This window comes from Chlamydotis macqueenii, chromosome 23, assembly GCF_036417535.1.
Source record: "Chlamydotis macqueenii isolate bChlMac1 chromosome 23, bChlMac1.mat, whole genome shotgun sequence".
Classification (NCBI taxonomy): Eukaryota; Metazoa; Chordata; class Aves; order Otidiformes; family Otididae; genus Chlamydotis; species Chlamydotis macqueenii.
In genome coordinates, this window is record NC_141578.1 from 2,936,925 (window position 1) to 2,958,748 (window position 21,824).

The 21,824-nt window shown below is 57.7% G+C and overlaps 1 protein-coding gene across 1 annotated transcript; it reads left to right on the forward strand.

Annotated features, from left to right (window-relative positions):
• Window positions 1–7,537: 7,537 nt before the first annotated feature.
• On the forward strand, window positions 7,538–18,533 carry NUAK2 (NUAK family kinase 2). Its single transcript, XM_086765593.1, has 7 exons — window positions 7,538–7,744; window positions 12,345–12,465; window positions 13,763–13,914; window positions 14,818–14,883; window positions 15,816–15,935; window positions 16,257–16,389; window positions 16,470–18,533. The coding sequence occupies exons 1-7, from the start codon at window positions 7,538–7,540 to the stop codon at window positions 17,606–17,608; spliced, it is 1,938 nt and encodes a 645-aa protein (XP_086621719.1). The 3' UTR covers window positions 17,609–18,533.
• The last annotated feature ends 3,291 nt before the right edge of the window (window positions 18,534–21,824 follow it).

Genomic DNA, 21,824 nt, shown 5'->3' on the forward strand with positions numbered 1-21,824 from the left:
GTATGCAGTGTGAATGACCCTAAGGAAAAGTGACCTAATGGCAGGGGCTCAGAGGTAGGTAAGCATGCATCCCATCCACAGCACTTGCATTGCACCCCAAAAATGGCTCGGTCAATGCCGTTCCTGACCCCCAACCCCTTCTGGGCTCCCCTGCTATTGCTGGATGTCTCTGGGGGCTCATCCGTGGATCTCCTCTGGACCAAGAACACCTCTCTCGTGGGGATGATGGGTGCCCAGCAGTCAGCAGGGAGCCGTTGGGCAGCAGCAGGTTATTTAAAGTGGCTTCTGGGCTCATCAAAGACTGGAAGGAGATGCTGTGGCACTCCAGCAACAGCCACCTTCTCGCCAGCCGCCCAGCCTCAGAGAGCTGGTGGCCCTTCCCTGGCTCTTCTCAGCTCGTGGGAAATCCCTTCCAGTGGGTTGAGATTCCCTCCAGGAGCGGGGGAAATCCTCCAAGCTTTCCCATTACCTCTGCGAGCTTGGTGGTGGCATTCACCAGTTCCAGCACGCTGGCAGACACCAGCTGGAGGATTAAGTCTCTCCACTGATGTTTCTCACAACTGCACCTTGAATCCTGTTGTTCTCTGTGCTGCTCCCACCGCTGTGGGAAGTCGGAGGCTGCAGGAGATAATCTGCTTTGGTTGGAAACAAAAGGGCTGTGCCTGCGCTCCAGGTGATGGAGGTGTGACCGTGAGCCAAGGCTGGGGAGCGGGGAGGTGACTCAGATGCACCCCAATCGCGTGTGGGGCGGTTGGTTTGTAAGCAGTGCTATGTGTGTTTGGGCTGAGCTGTGCTGGACGGGCTCCCGTTCTCCTCCCGGTGCTCCGAACGGCAGATGGCATCCCTGGGCTGAGCCCAGGCTGGACCAGCACCTCCGGGCAGGCATCCTGCTGCACCCCGGGGAGCCTGCCCTGCCCAGGCTGTGCTGGACTGTGCTGGGGGGATGGCAGGCAGACTCCAAAATGCCGCTGTGGGTTGTGCAGGGGTTCTGGCTAATAGCATAAGGATTCAGCAATAACTTGGTGTGAAAAGAGTGCTATGCATCTTCCCCAGCGTTTCATTCCCATGAACAGGCACCACCTCTGAGGCCAAACACCTTGCAAGAGGTACGACAGAGCGAAATTCTGCTCTCAGGTCCTCCAAGCAGAGAGTATTCAATGGCCCTCCACAGTATCAGTCAAGGAAACGTCTGTGGGGTTCAATCCTGTTCTTGCTCGCTCTGCTGCAGCTCCCTGAGCTCTGTGAATCTCCACGGCTCAGACAGCTGCCGGGTTTCTTTCCCTAGATGCGCGTTGCCCTTGCTTTTCAGCAGATGATGCTGAGCGCTTCCATCTTTGAAACTGATACTTGATGGATCTCGTTGTGCCTGGAGGGACAAGGGAAAGCCTCAGCCAGCACATTGAGCGCAATAATCGAACCAGCCCCGTGGAGCGGGGCCTTTGATGGGAGTTGCCAGCAGTGGTGGGTGAGCGTCGGCGGCTGCGTGGGGCGGCCGGCTGCTTCTTGGGGCAAGGGGTGGTGGCAAGCTCCTCTCTTCTCCAGAGAGTTTTGGCTGCTCAGCCTTGGGCATGGCCCAGGGATGCGAGGAGACAGGGGGATGCGTGTGTGTCTGTGTGTGTGGACCCAGAGAGGAAAGGGATGTGCGTTAGCATAGACGGACGAACAGCTCGGCGCGTGCAGACACGTCGCAGTGCCGGTGTCTGTGTAAGCTGGCACGTGTGTCCGTGGGACCTGGCTCATGTGTGCCAGCACACGAGGCTGTGTTACATCCCCGGCGTAAGGGCTGCAGCTGTGCCGTGCTCCTGAGGGACAGGAGCCAACCAAACTGCCACCGCAGCGTGCAGGCTCACCCCGGGGGCTGGGCTTGTCCCGCGTTACGAGAGCGCATACCTGCCAGCCGCTGTCATCTCCAGCAGGTACAGCTGTCTGAGCCGCTGCCGGGAGAAACAAGAGCTGCTTGAGGAGATCTCAGCGAGGCACTTGCATGAATTCACACGCTGTCCCGGCTCAGCGGGTGGCAAACGCTCACCAGGTCCTGTTGCACCATCCCTACCGTGGCCGGGGTCGCTCCTGCTCATGCAGAAGAGAGTTTGTGGCCTTGGCTGGCCGCTGCTGCCCTGGTACGCTGGGCAGGGCTTCCCAAGCCAACTGAAAACAAACTGTAGCATCTGTTCTTCAGAGGCAGGGAATTCGGTGAACTGTCCGCCTTGTCTCGCGTTGTGAGGATGGCCGGCGTCTGTTGTCTGACACTGAAAACCAATTTGGCAGCCAGTTCTGCGGTGTATTTAAGGGGCGTGCTCAGACCTCGGCACAGGAGACCTGTTGATGTCAAGGCTCGTTTGCTGAACCTGGCCTTTAAATTGTGGATGGTGGTGCAAAGGGAATATTTTAGAAATAAAGCAAACAAATACAAAATAACTGGGTTTCAACCCAGCTTTCTTTCCAAATCTGACCTGCCTTGGAGAATTGCTGTCAGCAATCTTGACAATGGATCGGCAATCGTCTGTGGTATTTTTTCTTTTTTCTTTTAATCTATGTATTAGCTCTCATGGAGGCTTGCATTGAAACGGGATCACATTTCAGTACACCAAGTTCTTTGAACGGTGCGTTGTGGCACTGTTTCTTCCTGATCCTCTCAGTAGATCTGTCCGGCAGCTCCTCCTGTCTCTGTGAAAAGCTCCGGGCTGGTCCTTCCGACCCCCTTTCCCAGGAGCCCTGCGCCCACCAGCCCCCTCGGCAGTCGCAGCCTCTTCTCCCCGCTGCTTTATCTGAAACCCAGCTGAGCTCTTGTAGTTTTCCAGCTACCTAATGGGGCTCAACAAATCCCGGAGCCGGCCGCGGCCGTGTCCTCGCCTGAACTCCCGGCACTCGAAGTTGTGTTTACTGAAAGCCAGGCTTTTCAGTACCAGCGGCGGCCCCGACACAGCAGCGTCCTGTTGCCGATTGCCGCGCTGGCCCTCTTGCCAAAAAGCATCGCTCCTCATTGTCCCCGAGCAGGCTTTGTCTGCGTAAACAGGAAACTTCCTTAGAACGACCTCGAACAGATCTGGTTGTGGAGCAGGAATGACTCCTGTACCTTGCTATCAGCCCGTAACGCACCCAGTAACGCCCAGCTGGTACTGCCCGGCGGGGGGAAGATGCTCTCTGGGGTCACCGCTGCCCTTTGGCCGTTGTCAACCAACCCTTCCCAAAAAGGGACCTGGCGTAGCTCTGCGTGAACGCTGTTGTGCGGCTTCAGCGACGAATTTCTCTTCATCTAGATAGCTGGGAATAGAGCTCCTCCATGCTGCCAGAGCTGCAGTGGCACTGGGAAAGGCTGGGACCCCTCTGTCACTGCCGTCCCCGCACGCCGTGGCTGTGTGCGCTGCCCTGGCCCCGTTAGGTCCCCAACCCTGCGGGACACCAGCCGCAGAGCCAGCCCCGGCCAGCAGACAAACCCACACCGTCGGCATCCGCCGGCGCTGCAACGGATATCAAGTCACTACCCTGAAATACAGACGCTTCCTGCTCTGAAAAATAAAAGCTCTGGCTTTTTTTGGAGGGGGGGAGTTTGCTTATTTTTTTTATAAATGCCTCAGCATTTTTGCAGCCTTGCGCGGGGCTGCAGGCTGCAACCTTCCAGCGCCCGGGAGCATATCGCAGGGCGTGCTGCATCTTTTGATTTGTGCTGTTTGATCCATGGTAGGGGGACCCTGGATGAGATGGTATAACAGAAGAAAACCAGATATATAAAAACGTATTTTATTTATTTTATGTAGAATATTTTCTTTCCTTGTGATCACTGGTGTGTGTACCAAACTCCCACCAACTCTGTGTTACAGTAAGCTACTGGCATTCATGTGACAAGACAGCGAAGCCCAGAGAATTGCTCCAGAGTCACCAGCGCAGGAGAAAACTGCGTACAGGTCCCACTCAGCCCTTGCCTTTGCTTGTCAGGGGTTTGCCGGTTATACGTGGGGGCTTCAGCCATAGGGGTTGACGTATATTGCAGTGGTGGAAGCATTTGCCTTGGCTGGGGGCTGCCGTTTCGGCTTTTATCCCACAAAGGTTTAGATTAAAGTGTAATTCAGACCACTGCACATCTTATCTGCCTGCGGCAATTTCTAAGGGAAATACCATATAATAACAACGACCACGTTATGGCCTGATAACACGACGACTGAAAATCCAAGGAAGATAAGTTCTTACTCTGAAGCGGCTGCTTCCTGGGTTCATTGCAGTTTGGACTGAAAAGCTCATAAACCCAGCGATTAGAGGAGGCACGTGCCGCTGACCCGGGGTGGCTCGCTCCGTACCAGCGGCCGGGAGCCGAGGTCTGTACTGAACGAGGCGGTATTTCTGCTTTCTCTGGTTGTGATCCATCCATGGCTGCGGCACATCGCCGATCTCCGTAGCTCCACGCGGCCGGGGGCTCCTTCTGCAAAAATCTGCCCACCGAGTAGTTATCCAGCTGGGAAAAAAAAAATGAGCTGGGCTTTACCCAGAGCAGATGCATGTCCTGAGTGGGCGGATGGATGGACGGATGGATGGACGGATGGATGGACGGAGCGGCAGGCTGGTGTAACCCACAGCTGCAGTGGAAGTGGGCTGTAGAGGTGGCCTCTGCTGTAATCATTAGATGTGATGGGCCATAAATTGCTTTCCAAAAGGCTCCCCTTGGTGCTAATGTGTTTCCCTTTTTCCGCTGATGGATGGGGCACCCAGTTGGGAGGATCAGAGCAAACCCAGTTTTAGTGTTTTCCAGGAGAAATGGGTTTCACACCTGCCCCAGCACTCCCCAGCAGCAGGTGAGGAATGCTGCCAGCTTGGAAGACCACTAACGAGAGGTGATCATTAGACTTTTTGTTACCTTTGGTATTTTAATGCCCGGCAGAGCTCTTCCTTTCCCTCTCCGAGGGCTCGGGCTGTAAGCGTGTCTTCTGGGGAAAGTTTATTCCCTTACCAGCCCACAAGCAGAGCTGAACAGAGCCTGTTGCCACCCAGTCCGATGGCAGAGCCGTAGGTTTTGACCACCACATGGATGTTTTTAGCGCTGAGGTAACACTGCAGCATTTATTTTAAAGTAATAAATAAATAAATATAAAGTTGGGAGCCTGTGAGTAAACAGAGCTTCCATTACGACACAGCGCCGAGTTGGGTAGCCTAGCTTGGAGCAGGTTTACTGACGTGGAGCCAAATTCCTTATTGACTTTCGTGTTGGTTTTTGCGGACACGCACCGGGGCCTGCGGTACAAAGGGCTGCCGCTGGAGAAACCCTGGCTAGGATTTCCAAGGCTGCAACTGGAGGAGGCAGGGGGAATTTTAGTGGATTTCCCCACTGCCGAGAAAAGCCATAGCGGTACTTTTACAATAGGGGATCCTTATCTGTGGATTCCAGTGGACTTAGATCTGCGTCCCTTGACATTTCCATTAAAATAGGCTTCCTGAGCCGGTCTGGAACAAAAGCATACCTAAGCCTCAGTATTAGCGACAACACAGAAAATTGCAGAAAATAATTTATCTGGTAGAAACAGAAAGAGAAGCTATGCAAGGCTCCGCTTCCTTTCATCACGAGGAGAGCCTCTGGAAAGCAGGCTTAGAAATCAATGGGAGTATTAAACCCGGGCTTAAAGTTAAACGCGTGCTCAAGGGCTTTCTTGGACCGGTGGGCTAAACCACGTGCCATCCCACATACTCTGCGGGCTTTCAGCGTCCCGGAGACCCAGACACTTTCATCCCAGTCAAGTGAAATCGCTTTGTTTATTGCAATAAGGCAGGTTCGTACCTTCCCCCTTCGACTCTTCTGCAATCGCTGGGCTGTGCCTGAACAGGATCCTATCTGTTTACTCTGACATTGAAATTACAGCAGTTTAGTTAATCTCATCTATGCCTTGTTTATCTTCCCTATGGGCCCTGTCCACTTGCAGATTGAAATGCAGCTCCTGTTACTGCACAGTAAATAATTTATTATCGCAGCTCTGCTTCAGCACAGTGTCTTCTTTGGACACACTGGTGGGAGATGACCAATTTTAGAATGAGGAGAGAGATTTGCCTGTGGGTTATGGGCAAAGGGGGAGGTTTGAGGGTGGAAAGAATGCAGGACCAGTCTGAAGCTGCAAGAAGTTGTTCATCCCTGACATCTGGTGAGGAACGGAGGTGCCGCACGGCCACTGGCAATAAAAATCAGGGACACTGGCAGTACGAGACACCTGTGTCCTAACTGTATGGAAATGGTACCTAACACGCAATCCTTTGCACACCGAGGCAGACTGCAGCCATGGATGAGCAGGAGTTTGGTGCACGGTTGTCTCCACGACCTGGGCTCTGGTGCCTGTTGCTACAGCTACCTTGCAGGGCGCGTGTCCCCAGCAAGTCATTTCCTAATCTCAGTCCCCTGATACCCAGATTGCAAGACCAGCCAGGGGACTGCGCCGCCTGCCTGGGTCTCATCCTGACACAGAGGGGTGGCACGGCCGTGATATGCCACAGCTCCATCCTGTGCTCGGGGACACAACGCCTGCAGCGAGGGGCCAGTGCTGGATTAGATCATCCCTTGCAGACACTCACCAGCCCCTGCTCTGCCTCACCCTGCCCTGAGCGGCTGGAAGTGGTGGGAAAATCCAGGTCTGAGCGCGGGGATGAGTAATGCTGTAGCTATCTCTTTCTTCAATCAATACGGTGTGTCCTCACACATGCCGGAGCTGGGCAAGAGCCTTTGTTTTGGCTGCTTTGGGAAATAATTGCATTCTTTTAATATCTCAAAACAAAGATTTACCACAGGGGCAAAAAGACCACACGGGAAGGTGCTGCAGTTAACCAGAAACATCCGTAAAAAGCGTTTGTGTGCGAGCACAGACCTCTCCTCTCCCCTCCCGGCTGCTCCCTCCCAGGCCTGGTGTCCAGGGGGGCAAAGCACGGTCCTGTGGCAAGCGTGGACAAGCTGCGCTTGCCCAGGCCTCTCTTCTCTTTGATTTTGCCCTCAACACACATATATAAATATAATTTTTTTTTTGGTCTGAGAGAGTCCTGGGTGCGCTGTAGCTCCTGGCAGCAAACCAGGTCTGTGTGTGTGTCTGGCCCGGCTGGACACCCATCTCCCGCTGTCCCCGCACCTCTCCTGCTGCGGGACACCCAGGCGCTTTGCTCCGCATCCTCCCGGCGCTCCGCTCCTGCGCCTTTGGGTGCCGGTTTCTCCCTGCATCACCTTCTGGAAAGTCCCCAACCCCCCCAGCCTGGGGGACACCCCCTGCTACCCCTGTGCCCCCCCTTTGTACCCTGCCTCTCCCCCTTCTCCTTGAGTTGCCTACCACCCCCAACTTTGCACCCAGCTTTTGGGTGTTCCCCTATCCCCTTCGCACCTCCCCGGTCCGTGGGTCCCTTCCACCCCCCGCCCCGCAGCCCGTCCCCTCCCTCCTGGTACCGGTTCCCGGGCGGGGCGGCCGTGCGGCCAATGGAGCGGGAGGGGAGGGGATGGGGGGGCGCGGCCGGCGGGGCCGCCGCATTTAGGGGCAGGGCCGGGCCGGGCTGGGAGGCGGTAGAGCCGGGTCCGGAGTGGGACATGGAGCGGGCGGCGGGGCAGGGGGCAGCGGCAGGGCCAGTGCTGGCCGAGGGGCTCATCAAGTCGCCGCGGCCGCTGATGAAGAGGCAGGCGGTGAAGCGGCACCACCACAAGCACAACCTCAAACACCGCTACGAGTTCCTGGAGACGCTGGGGAAGGGCACCTACGGCAAGGTGAAGAAAGCCCGAGAGCGCTCCGGGAAACTGGTAAGGACCCCCCACCCCACCCCGTGTGTGTCCCCCCCCCCCCCCCCAGCTCCGGCGCATCCTCACCGTGAGCCGGTGCGGGGTCCCTGAGCATCCCCCCGCTCTGAGCAGCGTGGCCCCGGTGAGTGTCTCCCCCTCCCCGCTTAACCCCGATGCATTCCCCCCACCCATCCTTGCCCCGGTGCATCCCCCCCGCGCAGCCGCGCCGGTATCGGCTCTACCCGGCCGGTAACCGGGAAGGCGCAGCCCTCGCCCGGCCCCGCTCCCGGTACAGCGTGCGGGGAGGCTGCGGTGCCGCCATCCCCGGGCTGGCTCCGCAGATGGGAGCAGCCCCCTCCACACCCACCCAACCCACTCGGGGGGTTGCAGCTCCCCTCGCCCACTTGACCGAGTCGGGCTTCCTGGTGAAAGGAGCCCGCAGGTATCCGGCAGCGAAGAGCAAACACTGCACTTCAGTCTGAAGGGTTTTTCCCTTCCTCTTGCCCTTGTTCGTGGTTGGTTTGGCTTGTGGGCTCTCTGCAGCGGTGCGTGGCGTGCAAGCAGAGCTGAGCCCCGATTGAAATCGTGACATGATGAATCAACGCCGCAGCCCCTCTGAAGGAAGTGGTGCAGGGATCCAGCGTGCTGGAAGTGTGCAGGGAGAGAAGGGGGACCCTCACCCCCAGGAAAGTGGGGTGCTGCTGTCCTGCCAGCCCTGTCCTTTAGAAGTCTGCAAGGGTTCAGAGGGCAACTCTGAACGTGGTCTCCTTGCCCCTGCTCTGTCCTGAGCACCCTGCGGTGTGGGACCCAAGGGAGGCACTCGCACACCAACCCATCCTGAGGCTGTGGGTGAGCGGTGAGGGTCCCAGTGCGTGCAGTGAGACTGGCCCAGTGAGGCTCTGAGGGCTGAGCAGGGTGTGAGGCTGGGTCCCTAACGTGAGGCACGTCGGGGAAAACAACTGTAAATCTGAGAGGTTTTCTTGTGTAACACGACAGCTCTTAATTAAGTCAGATCTGCCGTTTCCATTAGCCTATCTGATTCTGGAGAAGCTGCTGTTTTGCTGCATAATCAGGGCCTTGAAATGCAGCTTCCACCCACAGACCTAGAAGGATCCCTCCCCTCGGGATGGGTGAGAAGATTTGGCTTTCCCAGTTTGTGCCTAATGATGCTTGTGCGGAGAATCTCTGACCTGCCAGAAAACTCACCCGTCTGTGGAAGCCCCTTGGGACTGGGACTCGTTTGTCTAGCAGCATTGGGCTATTATAATGCAAATTAAATACACAGGCCAATGACTTTTCAATAAATGCTGGAGATAGTGAAAGGCTTTGGCTAGCTAGTACCTCAGCGAGCTGGCCACGTAGGAATGGGCAGACTTAACCACAAATCTCTCCTCTTCCCACAAATTCTTTCTTGTAGCACTCAGCGTTTCCGGACCTGTTTAATCTTCAGGCTTATCCTGAGCTGGGTTGTTATTTGCTCCTTCTCTAAGTGGCTTTCACTTCCTAAACACCGGGGTGTGAGAGCAGGTTACCCCTCCTGGGCTGCGCGGATCCCACGATACCGGCTGAGGCTGTAATGCTGGAGCTGCTCCACACCTGATTTTTGCCTCTGGCTAATCAGAAACTGCCACTGTCAGATGTGCTGAATGTTGAAACATCTCATTTTACTGCCTAGCTTTCTTTTTTTCCTCTGAATTTTAACCAACCTACCTGGACTGAGCTCAGAGCAAGCTGTATCTAATCGGTTGGTAGGCTGCAAGGAAGACCAGGCTCCCACAGCTGAAGGATTTTTGGGGACTTCCATGAACATTCTTTGTCTTAAAATCTTGTTTTCTAGTTAGAAATCCTTTAGGTGAAATAATGTTCATGCCTTTTGGGCAGTACTTCTGCTGAGTGCCCTTCCCAGTCCTTGGAAAATAGTTATGTCCCTGCAATATCAAGTAGGTGGGGAGGGAGTTGCAGGCTTTTTTTTTTTTTTTTTCTTCCTCTCTCCTTTCCCGTGCATCTTTTGGATTGACGATTCAGTAACGTGTGCTGTGGTGGTGCAAACTGGCTCCTGCACCTGTTTGCGTGGCGGCACCTGGCCTTTGGTGTTCCTCCCAGCCGGGTTGCCAAGCCCTGGTCTGCAGCCAAGTCAAATAGAAAGCAGGACCTCCAGTGGGACTGGCTTGCTCTGTCAGAAACGTACTTGTGGGCTTGCACAGTGTCAGGGGGAAGGCAGCACCTGGAATATTCTGAAGCTGCAAAGCCTTTTTTTGATCTCCAGTAAGGGGCAAACCCCCGTAGTGGGTTGTGATCCATATTTCATGGAGCATTGAAATGCTGCACTTGCGATCTGGAACAACTTCTGAAGTGCTGCCTGGGGTTGTAGCTTAATGCATCTTTCAGCAGCTGCTGAAAATACCTGTTCTGCCCCCAAAAAACTTTTTAATTAAAAGCCTTCTTGACTTGGAAATTACTCTGAACTTCTCTAGGCTCTTGCAGCAGGACTTCTTGGGGCTGTTTCCTGCAGGAGATTGTTCTCATGGCATTGCTGGTGGAGCGGCGCGTGGGCTGGGGCAGTGTCTGTCCCTGAAGCTGCTGGTCCCCATCTCCAGGGTGGCCGGGCACGGCTTTTTCTGTCTCAAGGGGAGATCCTTTGCTGTCAGCCCTGTTCAGTAGTGGATGTTTTGGAACAAAGCTGCTTCTCACCGCCCCTGGGGAAGGATAGGATGGCCAAGGGATTAGCTTCCCCGGCAGGGCTTGATGGGCAGAGAAATCTTCCTGCCCTGAATGGTTGGTTCAGTCTCTGTATGAGATGTGGACCCTAACAGCTCTGTATCCCTGCTCAGCAAGGAGAGCCCTGAGGCTCCAACAGTGCCCTAAACCCACTCGCTGCTGCAGCATCTGCCTTGGAGGTCACTAACTGCCAGGCTCGTAGGCGCGGGTGTTCTCCAGCGCTCTGCTGAATGCAGCTGCTGGCATCTCCCATGGCTTCCTGTGCTCACAGCCTGGAGCCACTTTGTCTTTATGGGCGGTGGATCTTGCCCTGAGCCATGGCTCAGCAGTGTACGAGCGTCTTGGTCAGCAAGGAACTGTGCTGCATGCCCCCCAAAATGCTCAGGCTGTTGGGCTGGATGTCGAGCTTTAGGGGGGAGGTGGATAGAGTGAGTCAACAGGAATTTGGGAGGGCAGGAGCAGGCTGATTTGCTGCATAAAGGCTTTGCCTGTATTTTAGCGAGGGTCAAGTAATCAGGGGCTGGAGAAAAAAAAAAATTGTTAAACTTTAACCTGTTACCCTGGCACACAGCTCAGGGAAAATAATACCTGACTTTCAAGAAGCTATTAAGCGCCTTGAGTATTGCTTTGTACAGAAACTTGGGCCTGGGTTATTGAACTTCCCTTGGCCAGAGTCCATTCTGCTTGGCTGCTCCGATCCTTGGGGCTGGCGCAGGCACAGTGCCTCTCTGGTGTGCAGGAGGCAACCCCTGCCCTGGCCAGCACTGGCCTGAAGTGGCCCAGTGCAGCAGAGATGCGCTCTGGGGCTAAAGGGCATCCAGTAGCCGTCTCCCACGTGTCCATCTGAGCCCCTAAAACTGGCACATCCTTCTCCAGGGAAGACACTGATGTGGTGGCTGGGATCTCGCTGCTTTAGTGTCTGGTGCCTTGCTGTGGCTGCGATGTGACCCTTGCTGAGCAATGTCCCAAACTTGCTCTGAGCCTTTTGCTGCTTGGTGAGCTAGGTCTTGAGGAGCAAGGCTTCCAGCTCCCCTAAATTGAAGGGAGATGAGGCCAAGCACCCATCCTGTGCAGCCAAGGTGGGAGGAGGGTCCCTGCGCGGCGCTGGGGCTGGAGGGTGTTCGTGGCCCCTCTCCTTGTTGCTGGGAGACTGGTGCGAGGGTCCCTTTATGGGATTAATGCTGTTCCGCATTCTTGTCTGGTACAAAAAAAGAGGTTCTGCTGGATTCAGTTGTAAATTCAACCCTAGGAGCACATTGTCTCTCCCCAGCCCCTTTGAAAGAGGATTAGAAGGCGTCTATTCTCCAGCGCTTACTCTTCTTTCTCCTCCCCTTTCAATTTCCTTGTAGAAGATAACTTGAAAACCCAAGTGAAAGCCTGGAAAGGGGCTTGCATTGTCGGTGCTGGGCCTCCTGTCCTGTGCCTAGGAGGGATCTATTCTTAAATACCAAACTTTCTCTTACCTCTACATAATCAGCTCCTTGAAATAAGTATTTGAAGGAAAACAAAACCTGGTTGTTTTTATTTTATTTTCATGACCCCAAGAATATGATGATGATGTTGTTATTGTTGTTATCTTCCAAGTCATGTGTGCAGGTCACATTCCTTTGGCTGGCCACGGTCCAGCAGCGGCTGTAGCCTGGGACACGATTCCTGTAAGCCACAGGGCTTGGAAAGCGTAACAACCTAATTGAGAAAGTTCACTTTTATTGGAGTTGCACCAGTGGAGCTGTGCAGCACGGCTCTCCAATACTGCATGCCTGGGTGGAGAAGCTGGGTCATCGATCGCTCGCTGCTTTCTAAAAGAGGGGGGTGGGTTTCTTGCTCTGCCCTGGACTTTGAGAAGCCGCGGTGCTCCTGACCCCGCAGCCCGGTGACTCTCTGCGTGTGTGCTTATCTGCAGGTGGCTATCAAGTCGATTCGGAAAGACAAAATCAAGGATGAGCAGGACCTTGTCCATATCCGGAGAGAGATCGAGATCATGTCCTCCCTCAACCACCCCCACATCATCGCTGTCCACGAAGGTGAGCCCTCCTCTCGTATCCCCTCCCCGGCAGCATCCCCGCGGGGCTGGGTACCGTGCCGGTGACTCAGTGCTGGCAGGGAGAGCCGATGCTGTGGTTCCCTGGCCTGTACACAGCAACGGCGAGGGGAAATACCTACTCCAGAAATAGCCGCTTCCCGTCCCCTCCCGCCCACAGAGGGAAGCCGGCTTCAAAAGTTTACGTGGCCTTTTGAGGCTGGAAGGCTTGGTGCCGCTGCCAGCGAGAGGCTGTGCTGTGCGGGGTTGGGGGGGAACCAGCGGCCAGGGTCCCCCGCAAAGCCCAGTGTGGCTCCGATTGCGCTGGATGCTTGTCCCAGCCGTGGCAAGAGCCGGATCGGTGGGAATCTCTGCCCGAGGCAGGAGTTATTCTGAGTACTGGAGTCCTCCTCATTCCCTCCCCTGGGGCAGAGGAAAACCAGAACGCAGGGTGCTGGGAGAGCTCCTGGTGCTGCTGGGCTTGGCTTCACAGCCAGGGCTGGGCTTTGCTCCCGAGGTGTTGAGGTAACACCAACCGAGGGGGAATTTTTCAAGCTGTGAACAGGCTGGGAGCAAATCTCCTGGGGGATCAGGCTTTGGAGCCCTTTGGCTGCAGACCCGCTCTGCACCATGCTCTCCCTTGGGGCTGGCTCTGCCGGGGTTCACGGCGCTGTGCCGGCGTGCGGCCGGTGCCCACGTTATCGCCGCTGCGCTGGTGTGGGTGAGGTATCCAGAGTCCTTTTGTCCTCTAAACAAAAGCTAGTGGCTTGGCAGTTCATACGTGGTGTTTGCAAGGACTGAATCATGCTGGCTGCTGGGATTCAAAAACGTTGAGCTAGCTTTCCGCAAACAAAGAGGAAGAAAATGCTCAATCTCTTGGCTTGAGCTGGAGCCTCGCTGGGAGCAATGGGAACACACAAACCCACCCGGCTGTGCCAGCCGGTAGCCCCATCGTCTTCCCGCTTGGCAGGGCTCTGTCTAGCAAAGAGCCAGGTGTCTCGGTCCCCTTTGGGCGGAGCAGAGCCCCTTCTCCTGAGCTCCGTGGCTGCAGAGGTGGCTTGGCCAGCAGCCCTGGTGGCACCGTGGGATGTGGGTGCCGGCTCCGGCTTCCCCTCCTCAACCCATGGGTACCTGCAGCAACCCCGTCACCTCCTGTTTTGCAGACGTGGGGTGGGCAGTGTGTTGGAATTGGTCAGGGCTCCACCTGCTCTTTAAAAGGCACATGCTAATGAGAAGTCCCTTAGGGCTGAGCAGCCCTCCTAACACCCTGTGGCTTCCCATCTCCCCCCGCCCCCCCCCAGTATTTGAGAACAGCAGCAAGATCGTCATCGTGATGGAGTACGCCAGCAAGGGCGACCTGTATGACTACATCAGCGAGCGGCAGCGGCTGACGGAGCAGGAGGCGCGCCACTTCTTCCGGCAGGTCGTGTCGGCCGTCTACTACTGCCACAAAGTGAGTCGGCACCGCGCTTCCCACCGCCTTTTGGGGGGCAGAGCGGAGGGATCGGCTCCTGTGTGCTCGGCGGGGCCGGCTCCGGGCGGAGATGCAGCAGCCAGGGCTGGCTGGGGGTCCAGTGCCCCATGGGGAAGCTCATCCTGGGCTGGGAGGTGAGGGGAGCTCCTGGCCCTTATCTGAAGGGTGCGGCAGCCCTCAGGCTCACGCAGAGGCCATGCCTGAGCAGAATTTGGAAAGTCCTTGCCTTGGCTTTCCCCTGCTGCAGTGTGGGGCTGACTAACCCCACCAAGAAGTTATTGACTCCTGAGACGCCCGGGGCTGAAAGCTGGGCCCTGGGTCACCCATCTTGTCACTGGGAAGGAACGGAGAGCTGTAGGACCCTGTCCGGGGCTGTGGGATGAGCCGTGCCTGCCCTGGAAGGACCCTTGAGCCCGTGGGTCTCCCCAGAGGATGCTCTAAAGTCATGTCTGGTTGTGCCTTGGTCCTTGGTACCCATGTACAGGGCAACTCCTGAACCCAAGGCAAATTGGGGTCTCACTTAGCCGGGCAGCAGCAGGTCCTGGCAAAGTGTGGAGCTGTACCCAGTCACTCTCATGGGTGCGTGGCTGGGGAGGGTGTGGGAGCCCAGCCTGGCGCCTGGCACGGGGTGCTGGTGTCGGGTGTCACCCTGCCCATGCTCCCGAGCAGCACGGCGAGCTGGTGGCACCCATGCCGGGATGTGGTTTACAGCCCGTCCTTATCCACGCACCCAGGGTTATTTACTGCTCCTCTGATTGCCATCACCCTGTCTTGTTTGCGTGCTGCGGTGCCGGTGAACGGCAGTGACCTCCTGGCGCTGCCTGACTTTCCCTTCCTCAAATGTGCTGTAAACTCAACCCGGCTCTCCCTTCCCTCGCTCAGAACGGGATCGTTCACCGGGACCTGAAGCTGGAGAATATCCTTCTGGATGCAAACGGGAACATCAAGGTGAGAGGCTGGCAGAGCCTGGCCGCGCTTTGGGTGTCACCCAGCGAAGAGGTCTAAGGGATGCTGCCCAGCGTGGGGGGACGGGGGGTGGCCACAACACCCTGCTCCCACCAGGACACGTGGTTCTCTGGGACCACCTGGAGATGGGGAGCTGGGAGGGTGCCTCTGCCTGCTCCCTGCTCTCTGTGCCCGGCAGCCGAGCGGGAGAGGCTGCAGAGGCAGAGCCTCAGAGGCTGTTATGCTGTAATTACATATCTGACTGCTGATAAGAGGGCAAAGTCTGAGCACTGAGGCCAAAGCACGACAGGCTGGATAAGAAATGGCTCTCCCAGTGAAAGTCCCGGTCCTGCTGGCCAGGCTGGCGGAGGGAGGTGCAGGGCAGTTCCCAGCTCCGCTGGCTCCCAGCAATGTTTTTCACCTCAGCTGGGAGCGCTGCAGCCGCCCCGGGGAGGAAGGGCATGGCCGCAGCCGGGAATCGGTGCGGTCGGTGATAACCAGGCTGTGGGGCTTTATCTCTGTAAGGGGTAATTTAGCAATTGGGAGCTCGTGAGCTAGGACTTTGCCTTCTGCTCACGGAGAGGTGATGGGTGTGATGGGGATAATGAATGCCTGCGTGCTAGGTGGAGCAGGCAGGGACTGAAGCAGCATCGCGTGGCTGTGAGTGAGCTGGAGGAGAGCCCGGCAGCTCTCCCTCTAACCACACCTTTGCGCTGCCTCTGCTCCTAGCACGTCGGTGATGGGGCCGGAGGGGCAGAGCCGTGGGGCGGCTGCTGCGGTGGCTGGGCTGAGCTTTCAGGGAAGGGGAGAGGAGGGCGGAAAGCTGGGATGCTGCTGCTCCCTGAGGAGACTGAGGGCACCCAGGACCAGGGCAGCTGGGGGAACCTGCGAAGGGGAGCTCGGCTGCTTGGTAACAGCTATAAATGTCTCTCTAGATTGCAGACTTTGGCCTGTCCAATGTCTACCAGCAGGACAAACTTCTGCAGACTTACTGCGGCAGCCCTCTCTACGCATCCCCCGAAATCATCAACGGGAGGCCCTACAAGGGCCCGGAGGTAGGTTGTGCGTGGTGGGGTGTCTTGCTGCCCCTTCACTGGGACCTGGGCAGGGGAAGCGCTGGGTATTCTCCCAGCAGAGCGGTGTGGGCAGAGCCCTGCCTGCCTGGTTTGGGGTGACAGGTCCCCTGTGACCAAGTAGCCGCAGTGGGGTGGATGTGGTGGGATGCAGGCGGCTGGAGCTGGTCCTGCTTTCTGGCTGCTGCCGTCCTGGGAGCTGCTGCTGAGGGTCTGGGCTGGGGGGGCCCTACCCAGGCAGGGTGGGGGCTGGGGCAGCCTGTTCCCGCTGTCCCCCTCCAGGCTCATCTCTCCCTCTGGCAGGTGGACAGCTGGTCTCTGGGTGTTCTCCTCTACATCCTCGTCCACGGCACGATGCCGTTCGACGGCCACGACTACAAGACTTTGGTCAAGCAGATCACGAGCGGGGACTACCGGGAACCCACCAAGCTGTCAGGTAGGCAGACCCCCACCACCCTGCGCATCCCCCTGCCCCACCCTGTGCTCCCTTCAGTGCCTGACCTGCCTGTTCCCCAGATGCCTGCGGGCTGATCCGATGGATGCTGATGGTGAACCCGGAGCGCCGTGCCACCATCGAGGACATTGCCACGCACTGGTGGGTGAACTGGGGCTACAAGGTGCACGTTGGGGAGCAAGAGCTGCTACGGGAGAGCGAGTCCCCCCTGGCCACGGTGGCAGAGTGGCTTCGCCGCTCCTCCCGGCCCCTCCTGGAGAACAGCTCCAAGGTGCGATGCTTCTTGAAACAGCACATCCCCGGCGTGGCCCTGGAGCGGCAGCGCTCCCTCAAGAAGTCTAAGAAGGAGAATGACGTCTCCCACGCGCTGCAGGAGGTGGCCCTGGCCCCAGAGAACCCCTCCAAGTCCATCCTCAAGCGGCCCAAGGGCATCCTGAAGAAGAGAAACTCCTGCGAGCAGAAGGTGCCTGGCCCTGGTCCCCCGCCGGCAGCGCCCACGGGAGAGGCGAGGGGTGAGGATGGCGAGGTGGCTGCTGCAAATCTCACCCGTATCCTGTCCTCAGGGACGCTGGCTTGCAGCACGGGTGACAGAGCAGCACCTGTGGTCGTGCCCAAGAAGGGAATATTGAAAAAGCCCCCGACGAGGGAATCGGGGTATTACTCATCCCTGGAGTGCTGCGAATCCGGGGATGTCCTGGATGCAGGGAGCTTGGACCTTGATGGGAGCGTGTTTGCTGACAACCCCTTCCCAGAGCAGGGCCCCCAGGGCCTCCCTGCCCGCCGAAAAGGCATCCTCAAGCATAACGGCAAATACTCCTCCAGCAGCGCCGAGCCGGACAGCCCCTCCGGGCAGGGATTCGGGGACTTCATCGAGGTGCCCCTGCCCCAGGCACCCCGTGCCCGCCCGTCCAGTGCCGTGAGCGAGGACAGCATTCTCTCCACAGAGTCCTTCGACCAGCTCGACCTTCCCACCCGTGTTCCCCGCGGCGGTGGCGGGGGCATGCGGGGCTGCGTCTCTGCTGACAGCCTCCTCCGGCTGGAAGAGGAGGAGGAGGAGGTGGAGGAAAGGCGCAGACTGCGCCGCTGGACTGTGACCCATTGCCGGAGTCCCCTGGGAGAGAGCAGCTTGTCCCTGGCAGGATGTGACAACGTCACCGAGGTCTACCGGCGTGCCATGGCCATCGGCATGAAGCTGAGCTGAGGGCGCATCCCGACAGGGCTCCCCGGGATGGGGAGGGGGCCGAGCCCTCCCTGCCCCGGGGCTGCCGGTGCTGCTGAGCCACGTCCCACGTATTTATTTTTCAGCCCCGTGCCCGGCAGGGAGGGAGCTGCGGTGGCTGTGGGGTGTTGGTGGGGGAACGCCCCAGGACTGGGACATTAAATGGACCAAAGCCTCCGGTGATCCAGCTGCCGCCCCCGTGGAGGGGCTGGGGGGTCCCGGAGCTCCTCGCTGCCGTCCTCCCCTCACAAACAGGCTCATCTCATCGGGGTGGGGGGAACTGAGGGCTTGGGGAATTTTTTTTTTCTTTGCACTGTTTTTTGGCTGCACAAGATAATGGATGGGGCAGGTGATATACCTCAAACAAGCTGGAGATGTAGCAGGGTGCTGGCGAGGGGCTCCGAGGTGCCACCGTGGCTGCGGGCTGGGCTCTCGGGGTGTCGAGATGTGCTGGCAACGGGGTCCAACTGCCCAGGCCCCCGCTCTTCCCTCTCCTGCACTGAGAAACTCAACTGGATCTGGCCGAAACCCCAATCTGAGAAAATGCTCTGATGCCAACATCTTTTTTTTTTTTTTTTTTTTTTATTATTTTAAAATCTCTTTAAATGCTGAAAGGAGGAAAAATAAGTGCCTTTGAGGCACTGCTTCTTTATTTATTGCCTTTGTCCAACTTGATGTCAAACTTCAGCAGCACGGGCTGTGTCTGGCTCCGTAGCGGCCACCCGGATGCTTTCCACGGGGGCGGGTGGAGGTGTTCGTGCCGTTGTCTCACGTGCCGCACGTCGAAGCTCCGTTGCACTATCGCCACGTGTTCGCTGGCCCTTTCCCTTCTCCAGGGTGTGTGTGTTTTCTCCTACTTCCTACCAAGTGGTCTCGAGAAAACCATTAAATTAGAAGCAAAACAGTAGATGTGAGTTGTTCTCTTGATTGCTGTGCCACTGCAGCTTGGGGTGGGGGGAGGTGATGGGGTGCTGGTGTCCCTAGCTGATGCTGAGGCAGGGCTGTGCATGGCACTGGGTCCTGCTCTGGTACAGGGGGCATGTCCTGTGCCCCTTCTCCAGCACTGGGGCTGCCATGTGGGCTTAAACTGGGCTTCAGTGCCTCGCAGTGCTGAACGGCGTTGAGCTGCGCACATGCCTACGTGGGGGCTCGGCGCTCACAGGGAGGGTGACTGGTTTTAGTCGCTCCCCCCATTTGCAAAACTGAGCACAGGAGGGCTGGCCGGAGGCAGGGTCTGCTGTTGGGGTACAAAGAGAGCCCAGAGTTTGGGGGAAGCTGTGATGGAGGCGGATGGCTGCTGAGGATGCTGGCCCCATTGTCCCGTTCCCTGCTGCGGGCAGCCCTGCTGTCCCAGATCCGCTCCCAAACCCCTTTCACCATGCCAGTGGTGCGTAGGTTTAAATTTGTGAAATATTCCTGTGGTGGCAGGAGCTCCCTCCTGGGCAGCTGCCATCTCCCCTCGCAGGTGTTTCAGCTGGGGGACAGACTAAGCAAGGGTGAGCTCAGCCCGGGCTGCCTCCTTTCCCCCAGCTTTTTTTATTCTCTTCTCCTGCTGCGGCTTTGAAACCGGTTTTATTGCTCTATAAAGCGTTGTAACAATTTCCCGTTTCCAGCGGGGTTAACAGGAGACAGGGACAAGGTGGCAGGGCCGCTTGCCAGGAATGCGGCCCCTCATCCCGGGGGGGGCTGGAGCCATGGGGGGCCACACACGCTCTGCCCCCCGCTGCGCATTCCCCGCGTGCTTCCCGCGCCATTAAGAAAGGCTGAAAATGCTTAAAGCTGCTCCGAGGGCATCCAGCTTAGCCAGCGCAAAGTCCCGGTGCCCCATGGGCTGCTGAGGTGGGATGGGGAGAGCGGGGGGGCTGTGGCACCCATGGGTCCAGGTCACGGAGCATCCCAAAGCGGAGCTCAGCTTGGGCTGAGTTGTTAACAGCCGATGAGGGACAGAGCCCCATTTTTGGAAACCATCTGTGCATTTGGTTTCTGGAGCATCCTGGGGTGCTGTGGTTCTATTTTGTTAATGATTTGCAAGAAAAATGTTCTTGCGTGCCAGTTTTGGAGCTGGGCTGAGCTGCGAGGCACACGCTGAGCACCCTGTTACGCGTGTCCCGGCTGGCGAGGAACACGGTGGGCACCCTGTCACACATGTCCCGGCTGGCAAGGAACACACTAAGCACCCTGTCACGCGTGTCCCAGCTGGCGAGGAACATGGTGGGCACCCTGTCATGTGTGTCCCGGCTGGCGAGGAACACACTAAGCACCCTGTCACATGTGTCCCGGCTGGCGAGGCACATGCAAGGGTGGGAAACGCAGTGGGAGACTACCAGGACCGGATGAGTGGGTGAAGGAGGCCGTCTCAACCCACCTTGGAGTCGGTGGGAGGGGGCCGCAGCGGCCGTACCTCGTCCCTGCTGATGCCCCCCTGCTGATGCCCCCCTCCCCGGGCTGTGCCCATGCTCCCGACATTCCCCCGCCAACCCTTGGAAACGCTCCTTTCATCCCAGCCCCGATTTCTGCTGCCTCTGCCCCTGCATGCAGTGGCTGCCCCCCGCAGCCGGGGGCCGAGCCCCCCTTTTCATGCCACAGCTATTATTACCAGCTCTCTTTTATTCAGCCCTTTCATCCCGAGGATTCGCAAACCCTCTGCTTCCCGAGCTCCCGGGATCCGCTCAACGCGGCCCCCCCCACCCCGTCCCCCTGCCGTGGGCGTCTGAAGCGGGGGAAAATGACCTCAGCGGCATTTTGCTGAGAAAATGCCATTTTTTAGGGGTGACTTCAGCCAACCTGCCGCGCTTGCTGCCAGCGCGGGCGGCGCTGCCTCGGCGTGCGGAGCTGTGCTCCTGCCAGGCTGGCGTGGGGGAGAGGGAAGCGGGGAGAAACACCCAAGGATAAATTGTCCCGGACGATGAGGTGATGCTGGAGAGCTTGGAGCACAGGACATTGCCCTGGGGATTTATATCAGCCGGTGCAAGCTTCCCTTGTCACTGTCCTGAGGGATTTTCCAGGTGAAGCTGGCCTTCAGCAAGCACCATGGGGGACAGCCTGGACCCCCTCCTGCTGCTCCTTGGGGTGCTGGCTTCTTACTGGGGTACCTCCCCACGGCATGCACCCCGGGACTGGTGCAGGCATGAAAAGTGGGCATTTCCAGGGATTTTTTTTTTCCAGGGAGGGGCTGGCGAAAGTTGGAGTGGATGGGATGGCTGTGGCTTGGTGGGTTGCTTGCACCCCAGGCGTGCTGCACCATGCACCAGCCCAGACCTGCACCCTGCCCATCTGGGGGCCGTTTCGGGAGCCGCGTCCCCGTGTGAGGTCCACAAGCAGCCTCAGTGCCCGCGTGCCCTAAAAAGGGGAGAAAAGGGGATTTCGGGGACAGGGCAGCGGTGAGCTGGCTGGAGGAGCGGAAGCGAGCGGTTCCGCTGCCACTCCCAGCAGCTCCTGCCCGGGCCGGGCTGGGTTTTCGGGCAGAGGGAAGCTGTCGGCACTCCCCTGGCCCCGGGGAGCTGTCGGGGCCCTGAGTCACCCCACGGCACCGCGCTCCTGCCTGGGCTTGTGCCGGGGAGCCCGGATGCGCTGAGCCCATATTTGGGGCTCGGAGCGGGGCGGGCAGAGCAGGTTCGGGGGGCTGTGGCGTGGGAAGGGAGATGTCTGCCTTCCCGGGGGGGGATGCCTGTGACCCCCCGGGACAGCCCGCAGCAAAAGCCACTTGCCACTGGGGTGGATGCCCCAGGGGCTCTGGGGTTTTCCTATCATCTCCCCAACAGCCATGCCATCGCTCCTTCCCGTAGGAATCTCCCGTTGCTGATTTTTTTTTTTTTTTTTTATTTTCCTCAGGTTTCGTGCTTGAGCATTTTTTTGTCTGTCTGACACATCGTGGGCCCAGAGCCAACAATATTTCTAAGGCATTTTGTCGTAACTTTGAGCGCCAGAACAATTAACACAACAAAGTCCCGATGTTTCTTTTGCCTGTGATGCTTTCAAAGTGGGCTTTTCTTCTTTTAAAAGTGCCTCCACTGCTACCTGTTTGATTGCTGGATTTCTTTGAAGATCTGAAGAAGAGAAATCCCCACATGAAAGTCCTTCCATCTTCAATGGCACTTTGCTGCAGCCTGTAGCGGCCAAAAAAGGGGAGAAAGCGGCACCCGGAAACTTTGATCCTGTTTCCCTGGAGCACGAGGAATGCCTGCATGACATCTGAGTC